Raw genomic sequence first — 18,007 nt, 5'->3', positions numbered from 1 at the left:
TTTTGATTAAGGAATTTAGTGTATTTCCATGGTCGTACACGATAGATATTTCGCTTGCCGACAGCGGCGCCTTGGTTGTTGCCTGTTGATGAAGCAGATGCCACTAAAATTGCAAGTTTCGAAACGTTGTGTGCCAGATCGTGACGACAATGAAACACAAACAACTATTTTTCACGGTCGAAGTTCGTAGTTCCACTAGTGTCTGCTCCTTGAGTATTGGAAGCTGCGTACTGAGTACAAAGATATCGGGACGAGATTATCAGTGAATTAGATAACGATAAATTTGTGTTGCAAGCAAACTGTATTGCAATTGACTGGTACATTGAGCGTTCACTACGTGTAGAATATCGGTGCTTGCACATTGCTTGTTATGTTGGGGAGAGTGGTGACCTAGGTCATCGCACTGCTTACGCGAGAACATGAGCGAGCAGAATCGTGAATGCGGTCAGCACTGTCACCATCCCCGAGTTGCGCTTCGAAGCCGCACCAGATACTTCATCGGTGGCACCGCTTGAGCCCGCCGATTTGGTTACATCCTTGCCATCGTCACCGACGGATCCATCGAAAAACATTACGCTACCAGAGCCAGAGTAACTTGGTGCGAGGTTGTCGGGCAGCAGCACCATGATCGTTGTTGGAGCTTCTGTTTCGGTTGTCGAAGTTGAAGCAGACACTGAGTTGCTGGTCGCAAAAGCTGATCCCGCAGACTCGGTGTCAGACAACTCGGTGGTGGTTTCCATGCGCCGGAGCGCTTTCGGTTGGTGGATGGCACAGTCGAAATCAACGGCCCAGGTCGATTTGAGCATGGCGGTGATAAAAAGCAGGAGGATAAACTGGCTCGGCTTCATGTTTGTGGGTTGTTGGAAAAAGTGCTCGGGATATGCGCAGTCAAGAGGAATTTGACTTGTGAGGTTGACCAAGAGAGGGCTGGTGTGCGGATCGACAGGAGGAACCATCGACAATGCGTTGATAGATGTATGGATTCAAGACTAGTGAAGTAATGATGGGTATGTCTCTACTTCACCCTCTTGCCAGTATCACCAACCGCAACATTCATGACCACTGAAACCTCATATACAGCAGTTGAACAAAGTTGAAGTCAATTGTGACTCAGCTTGCAATATGATGCATGACTGCGCTGACCTTCAGTGTCCTGAAGCCGCTGGGGTATCTCGTGTTGAGTTTCGTCTCCAGCACCGACAGCAGGAGAAAGCGCCTTGTTTGCCCTTGTGTTCCCGTTCCCTACCACCATAGCACACGATCAGCCTCACATTTACATGTCCATGCATAGTAGACCGGTTACCTGCTGTCTAACGGATCATCGGGATCTACGATCTGGCGCTGGAGGTTATCAACCTCGAATCTGGCTTTGTCCTTTAGGATGTACGTCTGAATGAGACCAAAATCGTCGTCACGAGCAGCAGCTTCGAGAGCGTCACATGCCTCCAGGAAAGTCATAGCCTCAAGTTTTTCATAAGCAAGCTCCGTTGCCTCCACGAATTTTTGCAAACGGAACTCCCGAGCCAGCTTGTTGACAGTGACGTTGTCTGGGGATCTCACATGTTCACTATCAACGATGTTCACACCGACCTCCGTATCGCTTGTCATACTGCGCCGGTTCCAGTTCGCAGAGCCAAGCGAAACATACACGTCGTCGACGATCACTATCTTGCTGTGGATGTACAAATCTCGCGACTCTTTTGTCGTGTAGAACTGGAATTTGTCTGGGAAATGGAGCTGGAGAGGAGACACCATGTCGTACAGGTATTTATCATATCCCGTATAGCTCGCTTCAGCAGTTCTCTGCACAATGACAACAAGACGCGTGATAGTGGGCAAAACTTCAAGAAGAACGTCGAGCAGCTCTGGCACGAGGATGAAGTACTGGTCTTGGATGAAAATGAAGTTGCGCGCGTTGCGAATTGCTTTGATGCGGGCGTGGAAAATCGACTGCTCGCCCATCGGCGCGAAGTCGGCGTATCCGGCGTAGTCCGGGCTGTACGTGCACACGAACTGCACAGCGTGAGAGCCATTATATGGGATCACCAGCGAGGAATCGCTGTCTTCAACGGGAGGAAGCGAAGAAAATTTGGGGTTCTCAAACTCAAGCAGGTCGTCCAGTAGGTCTTGCGACGGCTTCGGCTTCGAGTTCCATCTGGCAAGGAAGTTTGTGGCAACGTCCTTGGTCGCAGGTCCGATGATCCGCGCATGGGCGTCGATCCACCCTTTTAGGCCTTTTCTCTCGATACCAACTTGTTGACGCAGTTGATGTTGATCGTGTTCCAGGGTATCCCAACGGTTCGACGTGAGGTCCACACCACCGACGTAAGCGATAAGCTCTCGACCTTTGCGCACCACGACAGACTTCTGGTGGTGTGAGGACGTGGGGTGAGGCAGCCGATCGTCGAACACGAATCGAGCAGGTCCGCTCTTCTTCGGCGGTGGCAACGCATTGACGAAATCCCGGACCTCCACCACCTGCTTCCTCTCGGTCAAGTTCGACCAGATGAGCATGCGGACGTCAGCCCCTCGGGTCACGGAGCCCTTGACCAGTTCATGCAGCGTCGAGCTCGAGTCGAGAGGCTTGAACGGCACGTTGCAAACGGACCACCCTGCGATGTACACCAGGTCGTGCTCGCGGGTCTGCGCGATGTCGTCCGCCACGTCGCTGAAATAGCCCGCCGAAGCAGGATAGATCTTGACGTGGTTCCCGGTCGTGAAGAGCGCGTGGGTGGGTCGCTCGAAGCCGTCGCGCGCAGTCCGCATCTCGTTGGCATTGAGGAACCATCTTTCGTGGTCGAGGATGGGCTGCTCGAAGGCTGCGCGCTCGCTTTTCTCGAGCACATTGGCGCGCTGCTGCGGGTCCGGCAGGAACGGGATCGAGCGGCTGAACTGCTCCGTCGTCATCATTTTTCAAAGTGTCTGGAAGAGATCGAGGTGTCTGGAAGAGATCGAGGTGTCTGGAAGAGATCGAGGTGTCTGGAAGAGATCGAGGTGTCCGGAAGAGATTGAAATGCACCGGTCGTTTTGGCTCGCGTCCTTTCGAGCGCATGGTCTAACCTAAGACCTGTTTTGTCAACTCTCCTCAAGTCAAGGTGAATACTTGAATAGCATTTTGTCTCTGCTTGCTGAATGGGAAATGATCTGGGTTGCACCCACACCCAGACGTTCATGTGTACCTAGGTTGCAATAGTTCGAAGCATCTAGCTGTAACCATCGAGTAGTGAGTGCGCATGTGGGGGTCAGCTAAGCAGCTAAACGCGCCCCGAGAAGACGAAAGATCAGTATCAGTTTCCATTTTTCTCCACAACGCTTTAGTAGGAAGACAGATCCAAGTATACTTTTGATCTGTCTTACAGGAAACGTGCCAGACACGGCTCTCCGCCTCTCTACATTAACCTACGACTAGTGCACAGGGACATGGCGTTTTTTTTATAATAGCCAGGATGTTCTCCTCCGTTGGTCTCGAAAAGCTCAACCGGGGAAAGGTAACATTTGCGGGTGGACGTAAAGTTATAGGGTTTCCGCTCGCAGTGTAACTAATGGTTAATTGCAAAGGACACCTGTGAATTATGCTCTGCAACCGATTGCTCTTAAACCGCAACATGGCTACACCTGCATAGATAAGCTTGCATCGTGCGGCGGAGAGCGCCGCCATTCCCGATCGGCGCCGCGACATCGACACCGCAGCACCATGGTCAAGTCCAGCGACCGCAGCGCCGCCGAGGTGAAGCGCGTGAACCAGCAGCTGGAGGAGCGCCACTACGAGTTCCGCTCCAATTGCAACGACGGCGACGGAGACGCCAGCGCCTGCCACAGTTGGGGCGAGTGGCTGGCGGTCGTGGACAAGAACTACGGCGACGCAGGTGACAGTCGTGCAATGCTGCAGCTCTGGCGGCGACTGCAACACTGAACTGCAATTGATTGCGCGTTGTGCATTTGCTGCAGCCAAGATGTACGAGCTCAACTGCTCCAAGAACGGATACCCGGCCTCGTGCTTCAACCTCGGGCGCCTGAAGCGTACGCGCAACCGTGCACTGTTGCAACTCGAGTGCAATTGGCGCTGACCCCGTGTGTTGTATGGTGGTTCAATTGTAGTTGCCGGTAAGGGTGCGACGCAGGACGACCCCGAGGCGTTCAAGCTCTTCGGTGAGTTGTGTTTTGTGTGACTTGGTAGTTGGGAAGTAGACTAAACCTGGTGTTGTGGATAGAGAAATCGTGCGCGGACGGCCATGCGGCTGCTTGCCACCACGTTGGCTTCATGCGTATGCAGGGCATCGGCTGCGACAAGGTTGGTGCAACTTGGTTTAGTGGAGTGAGTGAGGGTACGACTAATCAAAGAATATTTTTTTGTGTAGGACGTCGCGAAGGGCCTGGCGGCTTTCAAGGAAGCGTGCGAGAGGGACGACGCCAACAGCTGCAACCGTGTGGCGACCATGTTCCTGTCGCCGGGGCTGGGTAGCCCGATCAAGCGCGACATTCTGCAGGCGAAGACGTATCTTGAGAAGGCCTGCGACGCCAACTTCGCACCTGCCTGCCACAACCTGGCTGTCATGTACAAGAAGGGCGATGAAAGCATCCCCAAGGATGAGGCCAAGTACAAGGAGTACCGTGCTAAGACGGAGAAGCTGATCGAGCAGGCGGGTGGTATGTCCGGCATCAAGTCGGCTTAAGTTAGTCCTCGCGACTGGCGCCAAAGGCGCAGAAGTCGAGAGCAGTAGAAGCTCGAGCGCACGCTCAAGCAGCATGACAAGGTCACTGCAAACAATGATTCATTTTCCCACGCACTCTACGTCAACACAACTTCTTCAATGTCCGAGTCGTCGAAGCTCATCACACTGTCGCTTTGAGCAGCGTCTCTGGTGGCTGGTGTGCGATCTGGTGGGGTTCCAGAACCCTCAACGATTTCCGCTTCATTTTGTTTATCAAGCGCATCGATCAGTCCCATCACGACTGCACTGGTCGACTCCTCCACAGATTCGCCACTATCGCCTAAGCTGGGAATGTCCATGCCAAACGACATCTCGGAGGACGTCACGATAGACTGGGTGCGGCATAACGTCATTGCAGGCTCAACGATTGCAAATTCACTGGCTGTTGAAAGACGATCCGATTCCAGTGAGTTTGTGGTCCGGTGTGAGGTTGGCGCTTCAAACTGACCAGACTTTGTGCGCGAGAGTGCCGGGTACACTGAAGTACGTGCCTGGGTCGGCTCCAAGTCCGACGAAGAGCCGACTCGTGGAAGATGCCATTGGGAACGCTCTTCTTGCTCATCTTGCCACTTTTGTCGACGGTTGTCCACCTTGCCCTCCTGCGCAGCCACAATCTGTATAACTTCTCCCGGGGAAGTGTTGGGTGCACCTAGCTCCTCGGACTGGTTTCGTACCAGAAAATCAACTTGCGAAGATGATCTTCTCTTGTCATCCAAATTCGCGTCCACCTTTATTGACCTGATCTCAATTTCACGAGGAAGTCTGGTTTCCCCGACCTCGGATAAGTCTGCGTCTCCACTTGGAGCACTTCTGCCGACGACTGGTGGCTCTATTGGACGAATCTCTTCAGCACTTTCGATGCCATATTTTGAATTGCTCGGTTCGGGAGTCGTTTCGATCAACTCCTCTCTCATGACCATGTTCTCGTTATCGCGATTAACACTATTCACAATATCTCCCATTACTTCTTGCACAGGCGGACTGATTTTCTCCTCTTCGGGGGATTTTGGCGTCGATCCTGTCAAACTGTCACCTGCTGTCGAGATGCTATTTCTCTCAAGGCCGTCAGAAAAAGAGTTACCGCTCTTCGTTGCGGTTTCCCCCTCGACGACAACCGTTAGTTGATGTTTTGCAGAGTACCGGCGGGCTGGTGTCAGTACAGACAGCTCTTGATCCTCATCTTTGTTGGTGGGCACTTCTTGGAGTTTGCTATCTGAATCGACAATGCTTTCAGCATCCTCCGTACTCACGGGTCTGTCAGGCTTGATTGTTGTATTCACTCCATTGCTTGTCATTTGAGCTGATTTCACAGAAGCTCCGAATGTTGCCATCGCTTGCCGAACTAACCCTTGACTGATCTCAGATTTGGCGTGAGCCTCCATTTTGAAGCGATCCAGTGCTTGTTGTCGAGTTTTCTCCATTGGCACCCACTCCTTCTCGATGATCCCGTTCACGCTATTTTCACATTCAATCATTCGAGCCAAGACCTCGTTAGGCAGCACTTCCAAATGTCCGTGGAGAGCCTGCTGAACAATCTGCAGGTTTTCCTCAGATAGCCAGGCACTTTTAGCAGGGACACCAAAACGATGAGAAAATTGTTCAAGCTGCGCGAGAGCACTCGCAACACGTTCCTTCACCGCATTCTCGTCATGTTGGAATCGACTACGAACATATTTGTGCCGAGAGATTGAACTGTAATTTTTCAAGGCAGGGTCCGACGACACGACATTGCTTGCCGCTCTGCATGTTTACAAAACAGTTGAGTGAGTACAGTTGCGATTTCTCCTGTTCTCCTATAGCATGTTCCGGTACAAGCACTTACTTTTGTGCACGTACAGCGAGCGCGTCGAGCAGGTCTTGACTGTGAAGTTGCTGAATGTAGTCAGGAATGCGCTCATCCTCTTGATCCGGAGGTTTAGAGAGCGTATCATCCTCCGCATCAGTACCAACTCCAGTGTCGACAGTTGACAAGGTGCGCAAACTTGGATCAGGCTCCACAAGACTAATCGCGGGTGCTAGCGTTAGGAGTGAATCGTCTATATTGGCCACTTGTACCTCAGCGTCTACTGGGGATTCCCGCAAAATATCTATCGTCTGACTGGCCGCATCTTCGTAGCTCCACGTGACAGGATCCGTACCCACATCCTCACAGATCGGAGGACTCGCTTCGGTAATCGTCTCTGTCTCACTCTCAATTAGAGGCGGAGTGATTTTTTCATCCGTTTGCACAAATTCGTTGACCATGGGGAGTCCCTCAGTTTGGGAACCCATTTCTTGTTTTATCACAGCAGATGCTTCGCGCGTCGAAGCCAACTTATCCGCCAGCTCTTTCTTTTTCCTTAGGGCTGACAAGTGAAGTGCTTGGACTTTTGTCAACTCCTCTCGTGCAGCAGTTAGCTCTGTGTTCACGTCTTCCAGAGTTTGCTGTAAGTTCTTGATTTCTGCCTCCGCAGCAGCGAGTTTATCATCATCTCTGTGAAGTACATTGGTAGCAGGCAAACCTGCACTTCCCATCATCTTCGTTTTCAAGGTGTGAAACTGAATTTGCTGCTTCAGATCAGCCAGCTCGTCTTCAGCTTTCTGTCTCTGCAGGCAAATTTCATCGAGTTGTCGGCGTGAGTCCTCATTCTGATACTCAGCTACTATTCGCGTAGCTTTCAGTTCTTCCGCCAACTTCGTCTCAGTACGCAGGCGCTCGTACATCTCCTTCACCTTCTGCGCTTCTTCCTCAGCCAGCAAACGCAACTTCTCTTCATGTTCACGCAGCGCCCGCTCCACTTGATGCACCATATTCTGCATAACAGTTTCCGATGCCGCCTGGTCCTCCTCTTTCCTTGCTCTATCCGCGTCACCCTCCGACGCATCGCCAAAATTCCACCTCATCTTGGGTTTCACCGGCGTTTCCACCTCAATACTCTCTTCAGCGTGTCGTCTCACAAGATGTTTCTCCAAGTACTCCTTCGACGAGAACAACTTCCCGCAAAAGCCGCACACCCGAGCCTCCTGGACGGCCGGTCTCAGCACTCCCTCCATGTCGTTGCCATCCTCGTTCTCCTTCTCCATCACCGCCCTCCTCTTCATCTTCGCCCTCCGCTCCGATATCAATTCCGTCAACAGCGTCTCGATCGTTGCCACCGCCGACGGCGAAGCTCTAAAATTCCCCACAACAACAACAGCAACCAAAAATCCAAAAATCCATAAAATAATCTTCAAAAGATCCGAAAAAGATCCAAATTTCTCACCCATGAATCTGCAGTAGCTTGGCGATGTTCTGCAGCACCTGGTGCAGCTTGTCCACCTGCTTGTCGCCGCTGCGCGCGCGGGCCTTCCACTTGTGCGCGCGCAGCAGCAGTCCGTCCCGCTCCGTCTCGGCGTGGCGCAGCTCCTGGCCCAGCGCCTCCAGCACGTCGCCGTCCCGCGCACGCATGAAGAGCAGATACTCCATGGCCAGCTGCAGCACGCGCACCAGGAACCACGCGTCGCGCGTCGCCGGGTCCCGCGGCGCGGTGGGCAGCCGCGCGAACGTCACGTGCAGCGCGTAGGGCTCCAGCGCCGCTGGGTCGCCGCGCCGCACCACGTCCCCCACGTCCAGGGCGCCCAGCAGCCGCCAGTTGAGCTTCTCGCTGCGCTCGCGCCAGCAGAAGCGCTGCATCGTCGACCTCGATGACCAAGTGAGCCAGTCGGAGGAATGCGTCAAGATATCAGATACTGTCGGCGTCTGATTGGCTCGTGGATGTTGATGTAGCCATGTCGTTTCCAGCAATATCTGTCGAAATATCTACTGGATTAGCGCGGATAATTTAACCCGTCTACTGAGTTACACACGCTGTGTTTCGACCAATCACAGCGACCTGCATTATTGGCTGGCGTCCGCAGCGGCTCAATTGGTCATCATCACCTTCGGCGGTCGGTAGCTCCTCGCGTGTCGGTGCATCATGGCGGCGCTGGCGGCCTCGTCGCTCAATGGCGTCAAGATCTACAACCTGTCGTCGGGCAAGACGCTGCCGCAGTGGCTGGCGGAGAAGGGCGGCAGCCGGAAGGCGCTGGCCAAGGACGAGGACTACCGCCGGCGCGTGGAGCTGCTGCAGGACTTCCACTTCCCGGCCGGCTCGCAGCGCGTGCGCATGTCCGCGGACGGCAACTTCGTGGTGGCCACGGGCGTGTACCCGCCCTCCGTCAAGGTGTACGACGTGCGCGACCTGAGTCTCAAGTTCGAGCGCGGGCTGGACGCCGAGGTGGTGCAGCTCGAGGTGCTGTCCGCCGACTTCGGCAAGCTGGCCTTCCTGCAGGCCGACCGCTCCGTGGCCTTCCACGCGCCCTACGGCACGCACTACAACATGCGCATCCCCAAGTTTGGGAGGGATATGACCTACCACAGAGAGAACTGCGAGCTGTACGTGGCGGCCTCGGGCTCGGACGTGTACCGCATCAACCTGGACCAGGGCCGCTTCGTGGCCCCGCTCGAGCTGCAGTCGCAGGCCTCGGCCGCCAACGTGGTGCAGCTCAACCCGATCCACCAGCTGCTGGGCGTCGGCTGCGAGGACGGCGTGGTCGAGATGTTCGACTCGAGGAGCCAGCAGCGCGTGGGCAGCCTCGACATCGCCGCGCACTTCGCCGCGTCCAAGTCGGACAAGCAGCTCCAAGTGTCGGCGCTCAGGTTCGACGACGACGGACTCACCTTCGGCGTCGGCACGTCCGAGGGCCAGTGCCTGCTGTACGACCTGCGCTCGTCGCGCCCGCTGCTGGAGAAGAACCACCAGTACGGACTGCCCATCGTCAACCTTCAGTTCCATGACTACGCGAGGAAGGTGATCTCGTCCGACGCCAAGGTGATTAAGATCTGGGACCGCCGCGATGGCTCCGTCTTCACGAACGTCGAAACCCCCGCGGAGGTGAAGGATGTGTGCGTCGTGGAGGGAGCGCAGGGCAAGTCCGGTGTGCTGCTTGTGGCGGGCGAACAGGAGCGTGTCATGAGCTATTACATCCCCGAGCTGGGAATCGCTCCCAAGTGGTGCTCATTCTTGGACTCGCTCACGGAGGAGCTCGAGGAGGAGGCGCAGGCCACGGTGTACGACGACTACCGCTTCGTCACGCGTGCGGAGATCGCGTCCTTCGGACTGGACCATTTGGTGGGCACGCCGCTGCTCAAGGCGTACATGCACGGCTTCTTCATGGACGCTCGCCTGTACAACAAGGTAAAGGCTGTGGCGGAGCCGTTCGCGTACGACGAATGGCGCAAGAAGAAGCTCAAAGAGAAGGTCGAGGCGAAGCAGGCCAACCGTATCACCATTCAGCGCCGGCTGCCCAAGGTCAACCGCGCGACAGCGGAGCGTATTTTGCAGAACGAAGCCAAGCGGAAGAAGAACAGCAAGGGCGCCGATGGAGACGAGGCCGATGCGGGCTCGTCATTCTCCAACCCGCTGGGCGACGAACGTTTCTCGCGCATGTTCACGTCCACGGATTTCGAGGTGGATGAAGAAAGTGACACGTACCGCATGCTGCACCCGAACGCTGCTAACACGAAGCAGCAGCGCAAGAAGGAGGACATGGATAGCGATGCTGGCAGCGACGACGATGACGATGAGGACGACGACGTGGGAGACCGCTTCTCCCGCGTGGAAGATGACGAAGAGGAGGCAGAAATTGAAGGCAGGCCAAGTGACGAGTCGTCGGACGAAGAGGAGGACGAAGTTCCCCAGCGTGCTCCGCAGCGGACTGCTGCTGCGAAGGGCAAGCGGAAACCGGCACCTAAGTTCTACGAGATTGCAGAGGGCGAGAAGGTGGGCGACCTCATGTCTTTCGGTTCGTCGAGTGACCGTGCCGCTCAGCGTGAGAAGAAGCATCTAGCCAAGCTGCCGCTTGCAGAGCGTCTGCGTATGCAGCGCGTCACGGAGAAGGAGCGCAGCGCGTTCAAGAAGGAGGAGACCAGCGGCGGAGGCTACATTCGTGAAATGTCGTTCGTGCCGCTGGCTGACCTGCGCAAGCAGCAGCGAGCTCGCGAGCGCGAAGGCGGCGATTCCTATGGCGATGACTCGGCGTTTGGCAATGGCAAGCGGCGGAAGAAGCGCGGCGTCGGCGACCTGAAGCTCGCAAACCCGGGGCGGAACCCCCGCTTTCGCAGATAAGAGATAGACACACCTGTGCATACCACTCATAATTTTTTTGTTTCGACATCCTTTAACGTGCAGCATGAGGTTGATCTGCATTTTTTTGCCTCCATTTCAACTATTTACGCAACGGAAGCCATTGAGTGCCCAGTTTTATGGTCCAAAGTGCTCCTTCAAACTTCACAGCCTACATGTTGACACCACCTTTAATTACAGTACCATCCATCGGATAGTCAACAGGTCGATCACAACATGTCCGATTGACAGATTGGTGCTTGGCAAGGAACTTGTTCATCTTTCTCGGATGTTCCTTCGGACATGCTCATAATGCCTATCTCGGAATAAAATCCTCAAACAATTCCCACCCACTTGGAGGTGGGAATTAATGAGCTAAACAACCAGCCAATCATAATCGCTTGATTTATTCCGGGGCCAAGACACGAAACCAGGGCCTGTTTTATTACGGTAATTTACCAGCAACCACGCCCCTACGCCTTCCGAAGCTTCAGCTGCTTTCGACACCACCGCCATTAAATAATAGGTAGCGTCTGTGCGAAGGAGGTCTCCTCCACACCTCCAAGCACCGCACAAAGCAACAATAGGATTGCATTCAAACGGGATTCATCCGAAAGGAAAAAAAAAAGCATAGCGCATTGCGCCGGCGTTTTTTTTTCTTACCGTTCACTAGTTGGAAGACACTGTGACCACATCATCATTTCCGTTTAGGTACGATACCCTCTCTTCTTCTTCATTCCAGAATTCGCCGACTCGAGGAAAGATGGTGTTGCTGTCATTAGAGTGCGCGATCGTGGATCTGGTGGGAAGCTCGTTCGATGTGAAGATCGACGCTGGTGCGTCGGTCTCGGCGTTGAAGTATAAGATCAAGGAGAAGAAGCCAGACACAATAACGGGCGAGGCTGACAAGGTGCAGCTCTTCCTGGTGAAGACAGCAGACGGCGCGTGGCTGCGAGACGTCGACCCTAGTGTGCTCGCGTTGGAGGAAGGGAGCATCCATCCCGACGTCCAGACGATGATCGATGGACAGAAGATGAGGGCGACGTGGACAATTGAGGACGTGCTGAAAGAGAACCACATGACGGCTCCACAGTCGAGGCAAGTTCACGTGCTGGTGGTGGTTCCGTCTTCAACGGAGATTAAATTCACGGTTACAGAAACGACGGACGAGGCTGCTCTGGAGGAGTTGGAGCGCTACCGACGACAAGGGGGCCACATCAAAGTGAAGTGCACAACGTACTGCAACGAGATTCTGGAAAAAAATGACAAGTATTGTGACGATACGACCGAGGACACACTCCCATTCCTTTGTGTGGCAGGATCGTCGGGTATGGGGAAATCGCAACTCGCTTTCGCGCTGAGCGGACGACGGCCATATTTCTATTGGCTTGGTATGAGAATTTCGCTTAATGATCAATTGCTGTATCGAAATTTTCAGAACATGTCGGAAGCTTTTATTAGCTGCGTGGAGCTGGACAAACCAAACAAAGCGGAAGAAAAGCTCGTGTTGGACACCTTTTCGAGTTTCTATCGGACCGATTTCTTGTGGACTTACGGGCTTATTCGCGTTCTACTTAATAGCCGTTTGGAAGCGGGGAAAATGGTTCATTTCGGGGAGTCTACAACACTTCGCGTGGACAAATGTGATTTGGCTGCGGTCCGTGCTGTCGTTGCCGAGTTGAAAGAGAAGGAGAAGAAGACACGTAGTAGATTGTTGCCCTTCTTCATTTTGGATGAAATGGCGCCGGATTCGAGCGGAGGGGAAAATGCGGCTGCGTTTCAGCGCAACGTTTTCCGCGTTTGTCGCTTAGTGGCCATGCTCATGGGCACAGACACCAAGATCACTAACCTGGTGAATCATGCCAGAAGCAGCTACACAAGATGTCATCAATGGATGACGGTTGTTCCACGATTCCCGAGCTTTCAACTCAAGTTCTTTGCGATAACTGAGAAGGAGATTTGGCAGAGAATCGTCGAAAAATATCCTGTCGTGGAAACTATTGTGCTGCAATCACGCGGTCGATTTTCGAGATATTTCATCGACGAAGTGTTGCAGAAGTTCCAGCAAGACCCCAACATTGTGCTTTGCGAATTGCTTGACGCAGCATGCGCCCGCGTTAGCCAGGCGAGCCACAATGGCAAACAGTTTATGAACTCACCAGAAGGAATGTACATTCAACTAATGGCGATTTCATACACGAACGCAATCGGCGATGTGGACATGTCAGTGGCGATTGCCGCTGCAAATCCATCGATCGTGGGTGAGCCAGCACAGAAGAAACGGCGTGTGCACCTGAAGACCCCTGGTATGCACAAACATTTCGCAAACTTGGTTGATGATAAGGTTACAGATGTGATGGCGTTAGATGCATTGTTGGGGACTAAACAACCGGATTGGAGAATGTGGCAGCCCATGTGTAGTTTTACATCGATCGAGGATGACCTGCTGCTGTATCTTGCGATTTTGGGTGGCAAGGACTACCCGAGCTACTATAACCCTATCAAGCGTATGCACCACTCAACCAAACATATATTCTCGACCACAAACCCCAATGAATATGGTATCCACGAGAACACCAATGCCCCGGTCCTCGATTTTAAAAGATACGAGAACATGGTCGCCCATGCAATGTGTTGAATGAGGAGGCGCGCAGCGCGCGCCCCGCTCGTAGAATGGCAGCAGGCAACGCCTGTCTGCCAGTCGAGTAATTGAATAATGAAAGAAAAACCTCGTTAAGTTGTTAATGTTTATATTAGCAAGTACGAGAGGAAAATGTTCAGATCGCCAGCTGCGATCTGGATAGTGCAGAGAGCTTCCTGCCATCCATAGTGCGATGACGACAAGAGGCCGAGGAGTGAGCTGTCGAGGACGCAGTCCGAAGACGAGCTCACTTCCTCTTTTGCCTCCAGGTACCGAGCACGGACCTAGAGTAGTAGGCATAGGAATAAGATGTTAAGAGTAATATATTGTTGAGAGTTACCTACAGTATTCTGTTCATTTTAACATTTCAAGTAATATGAGCAAGCCCCAAGTTGACAAGAGTTCGGTCGACTCGCTGCGGTTCAGCGGAAAGCCTCTGCACTTCGCATCATGGAAGAGCAAGCTGGTCATCCACCTCAAGGCGTTAAGCGAGCAACGCACGCTGGAGGAGCTGCATCACAAGCGTGCAAAGCCGCTGACTCGGTTCGAGGATTTGCTCGAGAGCCAGCCGGTAATGCCGCCGCGTCCTCCTGCAGAGGATAAAGACGCGGCATGGCAGCACGATTTGCACGAGACGTTGCTGAGTCAGCAGTCGTCGTACATCAAGCGGCTGCTGTGCGAGACGCTGCCGGGCGATTTCAAGGGAATCGCGACCAAGCGCATGGACGAGCCCGTCCATGTAATTTGGCGGTTCGTTGAAAAACAGTACAGCCTGAGCAACGCGGCAGGCGTCGTCGGGCTGGTTCGGCAGGAGATGGTGAACACCGACTTCAAGAGCGTGGGACAGCTCTTTCAAGATCTCAACAGTGTGCGTAGTCAAGTCAACGTGAACGCGCACGAGGCTCTGCACAGCCACATGTTGACCTCCCAGCTTATGCTGGTGATGGTGCTCGGAGTGCTTCCGAGGCACATGTGGGGCTCATCGGTTGAGTTGACCCAGGATGGGTTTACGCTCGAGAAGGTGAGCGACAAGCTCAATGCCATCTTCGGCACCAAGAGCAAGAGCGAGATCTGGGCTCTGGCCAGCGGAAAGGCGGTCAACCATGTCAACGCGGCTCCTTCAAATCCGAAGGGGCCTGTGCTTGGCAAGCGCAAGGCCGTAGACGGGCCGGTGCGCGATTTGCACTACAACATTGGTGCAATGAAGTGCCACTACTGTGGTGGTGAGCACAACAAAATGAACAATGTTGGGCCACACAAGATGATCAACTGCCCCAAGCGTGCACATGACAAGCAGCTGGCGTGCACCGCCGGAACATCTGGTCAAGGCCAAGCCGACAGGCTCGCAAGGAAGTCCACGAGCCAACGCCCAAGATGAGGGGCAACGGCAAGGGAAGGGCCAAGGCCAAGGTGAGACGTGAAGTCCCACTGGATGAGTGCCTGGCTAAAGCCGTGGCGGTGGACGCGTGCAACGCTGAACACGGCGCGTCACCAGCGACAGCTGATGGGTACACGAGCCCGCCTCCGAGCAACTTCGAGGTGCCCGTGACCCCGGGAAAGGGCACGCTGCCCTTCAGCGACGAAGACGAGCCAATGGACACCGTCGTCAACGCAGTGAATGCTGACGCCACGGGCAAGGCTCAAGCCGCGGGTAAGGAACCGGACGGCGACGTGGACATGGAAGAGCAGCCAGGCAAGGACAGCAATCAAGAGATTGCTGAGACGACGAAGGCCTTCGCCGGTATGCTGACTGAGCTCGAGAAAAAGGTACGAAGTCTGTATCCATTTCTGTTAGATGATGAAATGTGTCTAACCACAAATTCTTGGGTACTTGACTCAGGGTGCGGGCATGGCCTAACCAGCGAGACAGCGCGGTTTGTGCAGAAGGAGCCCAACACCCAGTACATGTTTACATTTGCACAGGGCTCTAAGCATTCAAATACACATATTGGTACAATAAAGTTGTATTTGCATGGTCCACGAGGAATTAGACCTTTTCTGTTCGAAAATATTGCGTTAGTACCGGACGCTACCTCGAACATTCTGAGCGAGTTCTGGCTCAGGCGCGGTGGGTACCAAATTTTGGGATCCTTAACTGGCGAGTACAAATTTGTACTTTTCAAAAACGAATTAGTTTTTGTTGCGAAAGCTATCAACGGGGCGTATTATATGCAAATAAAACGCTTCAAGAAAGACAACTGCTGTGTAACGCAGTGAAGCAAGGGCCCTGTAAGCCGCTAGCTCACCTTAATAATAAAAGGTTTGAGCGCACACTGCAAGAGTGGCATGTCAAACTAGGCCACCTCAATAAAGAGGCAGTTATTGCGATGCTAAGCGCAAAGTTAGTGGCTGGAATGCCAAAATTACCCGCGTCAGGTCTAAGAAAAATTCCGTTCTTCTGCACAACGTGTGCAGAGATGAAGAAACGGAGGATGTCCTACCGGAATGCGAGGGGTTCGAGAGACGAACACCCGATTAGCACCATTCACATGGACACAAACGGCCCCATGAAAACAATTGGGGTGTATGGCAGCTGCGGGAAAATTAAATACTTTCTGAGCATCATTGACGACAACACGTCATGGCGTTGGACTTATGTCCTGCGCAATAAGAAAGAAGTATTTGAGAAAGTAGAGGAGCTACTTTTGCAGCTAGAGCGTGAGGGAAAGTTCACGATTCGTCGGATCAGGTCCGATGGAGGAACTGAGTTTGTGAATGCAGCCTTTAAAAGCTTTTGTAAAAGCAAAGGAATTGTATTCCAGACATCGAATGCCTACAGCCCTGAAGAGAATGGTGCTGCAGAGCGAGATCATCAGAGCAAACTGGACAGAGTTCGCTGCGCATTGAAAGACGCTGATATGGCACACAAGTGGTGGCCAGAGGCGCTTATGTACATGACGTATGTGCAAAATCGCACACCTATGGCGCGGTTGGGAAATAAGACACCGTATGAGATGGTGTATGGGAGACCTCCCAACGTGAGCAAGCTACCCGTGTGGGGCTCTGTGTGCTTTGCGCATATCCCTGCCGTCCTAAGAAAGGACAAGAAGCTGTCTGCTCGTGCCGTAAAGTGCCGGTTCCTCGGAATGTCGGAGGAAACGAAGGGTTATCGACTCTGGGACATGTACAACAACAAGCACATCCAATCACGAGACGTGTTATTCGATACGACCAATGTAGCCACCATGGTCCAGCGCGTTCGGGCAGACTGATGAGGCCCTCACAATTGAATCTGCCGCGCGAGAGTTACCCGCAGCAGAGGGAGCCGATGCACTTGCAACCGAGTCTACGGGAGCAGTGGGAGCTGAAGAACCTGTGGGAGGGTCTATTGGTGCAGTGGGAGCTGAAGAACCTGCGCAGGCCAGTAACCCAGCAGTGGGAGCTAAGAAACGCCGACGTACGGGACTCGTGGATACGCCACCAAGGCGCGAGCCCCGCCCACGTCGAGAGGCGAAGAAACCGAAGAGATACTCGGACTATCAGTGCTTCCAGGCAATGTTAGAGCACAACGTTGCGCAAGACATTCTAGAGCACAGAGTGCCTACACCACGATCGCTCAAAGATGCGTTGAGTGGCCCTTATAGAGAGCAGTGGAAACAGGCTCTGGAACTTGAGTACGACTCCTTGATCGAGAATGGGACGTGGAGACTCGTACGACTGCCACCTGGGCGTAAGGCTTTGCCATGTCATTGGGTACTAGTTGTAAAGTATAACGCTGACGGGACTGTCGAGCGGTTCAAAGCACGCCTCGTAGCACAAGGCAACCACCAGGAGTTTGGGGTAGACTGTGACGAGGTATACGCACCAGTGGCACGATTCGATTCACTACGCCTAGTGCAGGCGATTGGAACGATATTGGACTGTCATATCCATCAGATGGATGTCCATACGGCGTTTCTGAACGGCACGATGGACGGAGAGCAAAAGATCTATATGAGGCAACCTCACGGATTTGCGAAGCGAGGCCATGAGCATTTGGTCTGTGAACTTCAAAAGAGCATCTATGGCCTGAAGCAAGCCCCACGCATCTGGTATCGCGTTTTACATACCTTTTTGACGTCGATGGGTTTTGCACGCTGCCACAAAGAGTTTTGCATCTACGTGCAAAAAGTGGGAGAAGAATGGATCATAGTCGTGGTATATGTCGATGATCTGACGATCATGTCGCGAGATATGCGACTCATTAACAGGCTGAAAGCCGAATTGTCAAACCGGTTCAAAATGAAAGACCTGGGCGACATTCATTATATCCTCAAGATGGAGGTGCACCGCAATAGAAATCAGCGTGTGATGATGATCTCACAGCGCAAGTACATTGCAGAGCTGATTACAAAGTACAAACTGGGCGAATGCGCGCCAGTAATGACACCACAAGTGCCTGGCCTCGTACTCGAGCCCGAGACGAAACTAAGCGCAGAGCAAATTGCTGCGCAGCCCTTTGACTTCAGAGGTATTGTTGGCTCACTCCAATATTTGGTCCGTGGCACACGCCCGGATATCGCCAACGCGGTTAGAGAATTAAGCAAATTTCT

General features: G+C 53.4%; 4 protein-coding genes across 5 annotated transcripts; 2 read left to right on the top strand and 2 right to left on the bottom strand.

Moving 5' to 3' along the window:
* Positions 1-1,145: 1,145 nt before the first annotated feature.
* On the bottom strand, positions 1,146-2,910 carry IUM83_03302 (phospholipase D-like protein; the record flags this gene model as incomplete). The annotated part of the gene is made up of 3 exons (XM_067927293.1): positions 1,146-1,242; positions 1,304-1,389; positions 2,254-2,910. 3 exons carry the CDS (start codon positions 2,908-2,910, stop codon positions 1,146-1,148), a joined length of 840 nt encoding a protein of 279 aa, XP_067791999.1.
* Positions 2,911-3,694: 784 nt separating this feature from the next.
* On the top strand, positions 3,695-4,673 carry IUM83_03301 (Hcp beta-lactamase-like protein; the record flags this gene model as incomplete). Its single annotated transcript, XM_067927292.1, has 5 exons — positions 3,695-3,866; positions 3,949-4,020; positions 4,099-4,149; positions 4,212-4,291; positions 4,359-4,673. The coding sequence occupies 5 exons, from the start codon at positions 3,695-3,697 to the stop codon at positions 4,671-4,673; spliced, it is 690 nt and encodes a 229-aa protein (XP_067791676.1).
* Positions 4,674-4,789: 116 nt separating this feature from the next.
* IUM83_03300 (Zinc finger, C2H2) lies at positions 4,790-8,364 on the bottom strand (the record flags this gene model as incomplete). The annotated part of the gene is made up of 4 exons (XM_067927291.1): positions 4,790-5,044; positions 5,963-6,452; positions 6,535-7,863; positions 7,955-8,364. 4 exons carry the CDS (start codon positions 8,362-8,364, stop codon positions 4,790-4,792), a joined length of 2,484 nt encoding a protein of 827 aa, XP_067791776.1.
* A 283-nt stretch (positions 8,365-8,647) lies between these two features.
* IUM83_03299 (Nucleolar protein 10) lies at positions 8,648-10,837 on the top strand (the record flags this gene model as incomplete). Of its 2 annotated transcripts, XM_067927290.1 has the most annotated exons (2): positions 8,648-9,819; positions 9,908-9,911. In XM_067927290.1, the coding sequence occupies 2 exons, from the start codon at positions 8,648-8,650 to the stop codon at positions 9,909-9,911; spliced, it is 1,176 nt and encodes a 391-aa protein (XP_067792016.1). The 2 variants fall into 2 exon arrangements, with proteins under 2 accessions (XP_067792016.1, XP_067792015.1); XM_067927289.1 differs by having other exon boundaries at positions 8,648-10,837.
* Between the last annotated feature and the right edge of the window lie 7,170 nt (positions 10,838-18,007).

Source organism: Phytophthora cinnamomi, assembly GCF_018691715.1.
Source record: "Phytophthora cinnamomi strain GKB4 chromosome Unknown Contig38, whole genome shotgun sequence".
In the NCBI taxonomy this organism is placed as follows: domain Eukaryota; phylum Oomycota; class Peronosporomycetes; order Peronosporales; family Peronosporaceae; genus Phytophthora; species Phytophthora cinnamomi.
The sequence above is the reverse complement of the archived record's forward strand: the minus strand, read 5'-3'. Positions and strand labels throughout refer to the sequence as shown.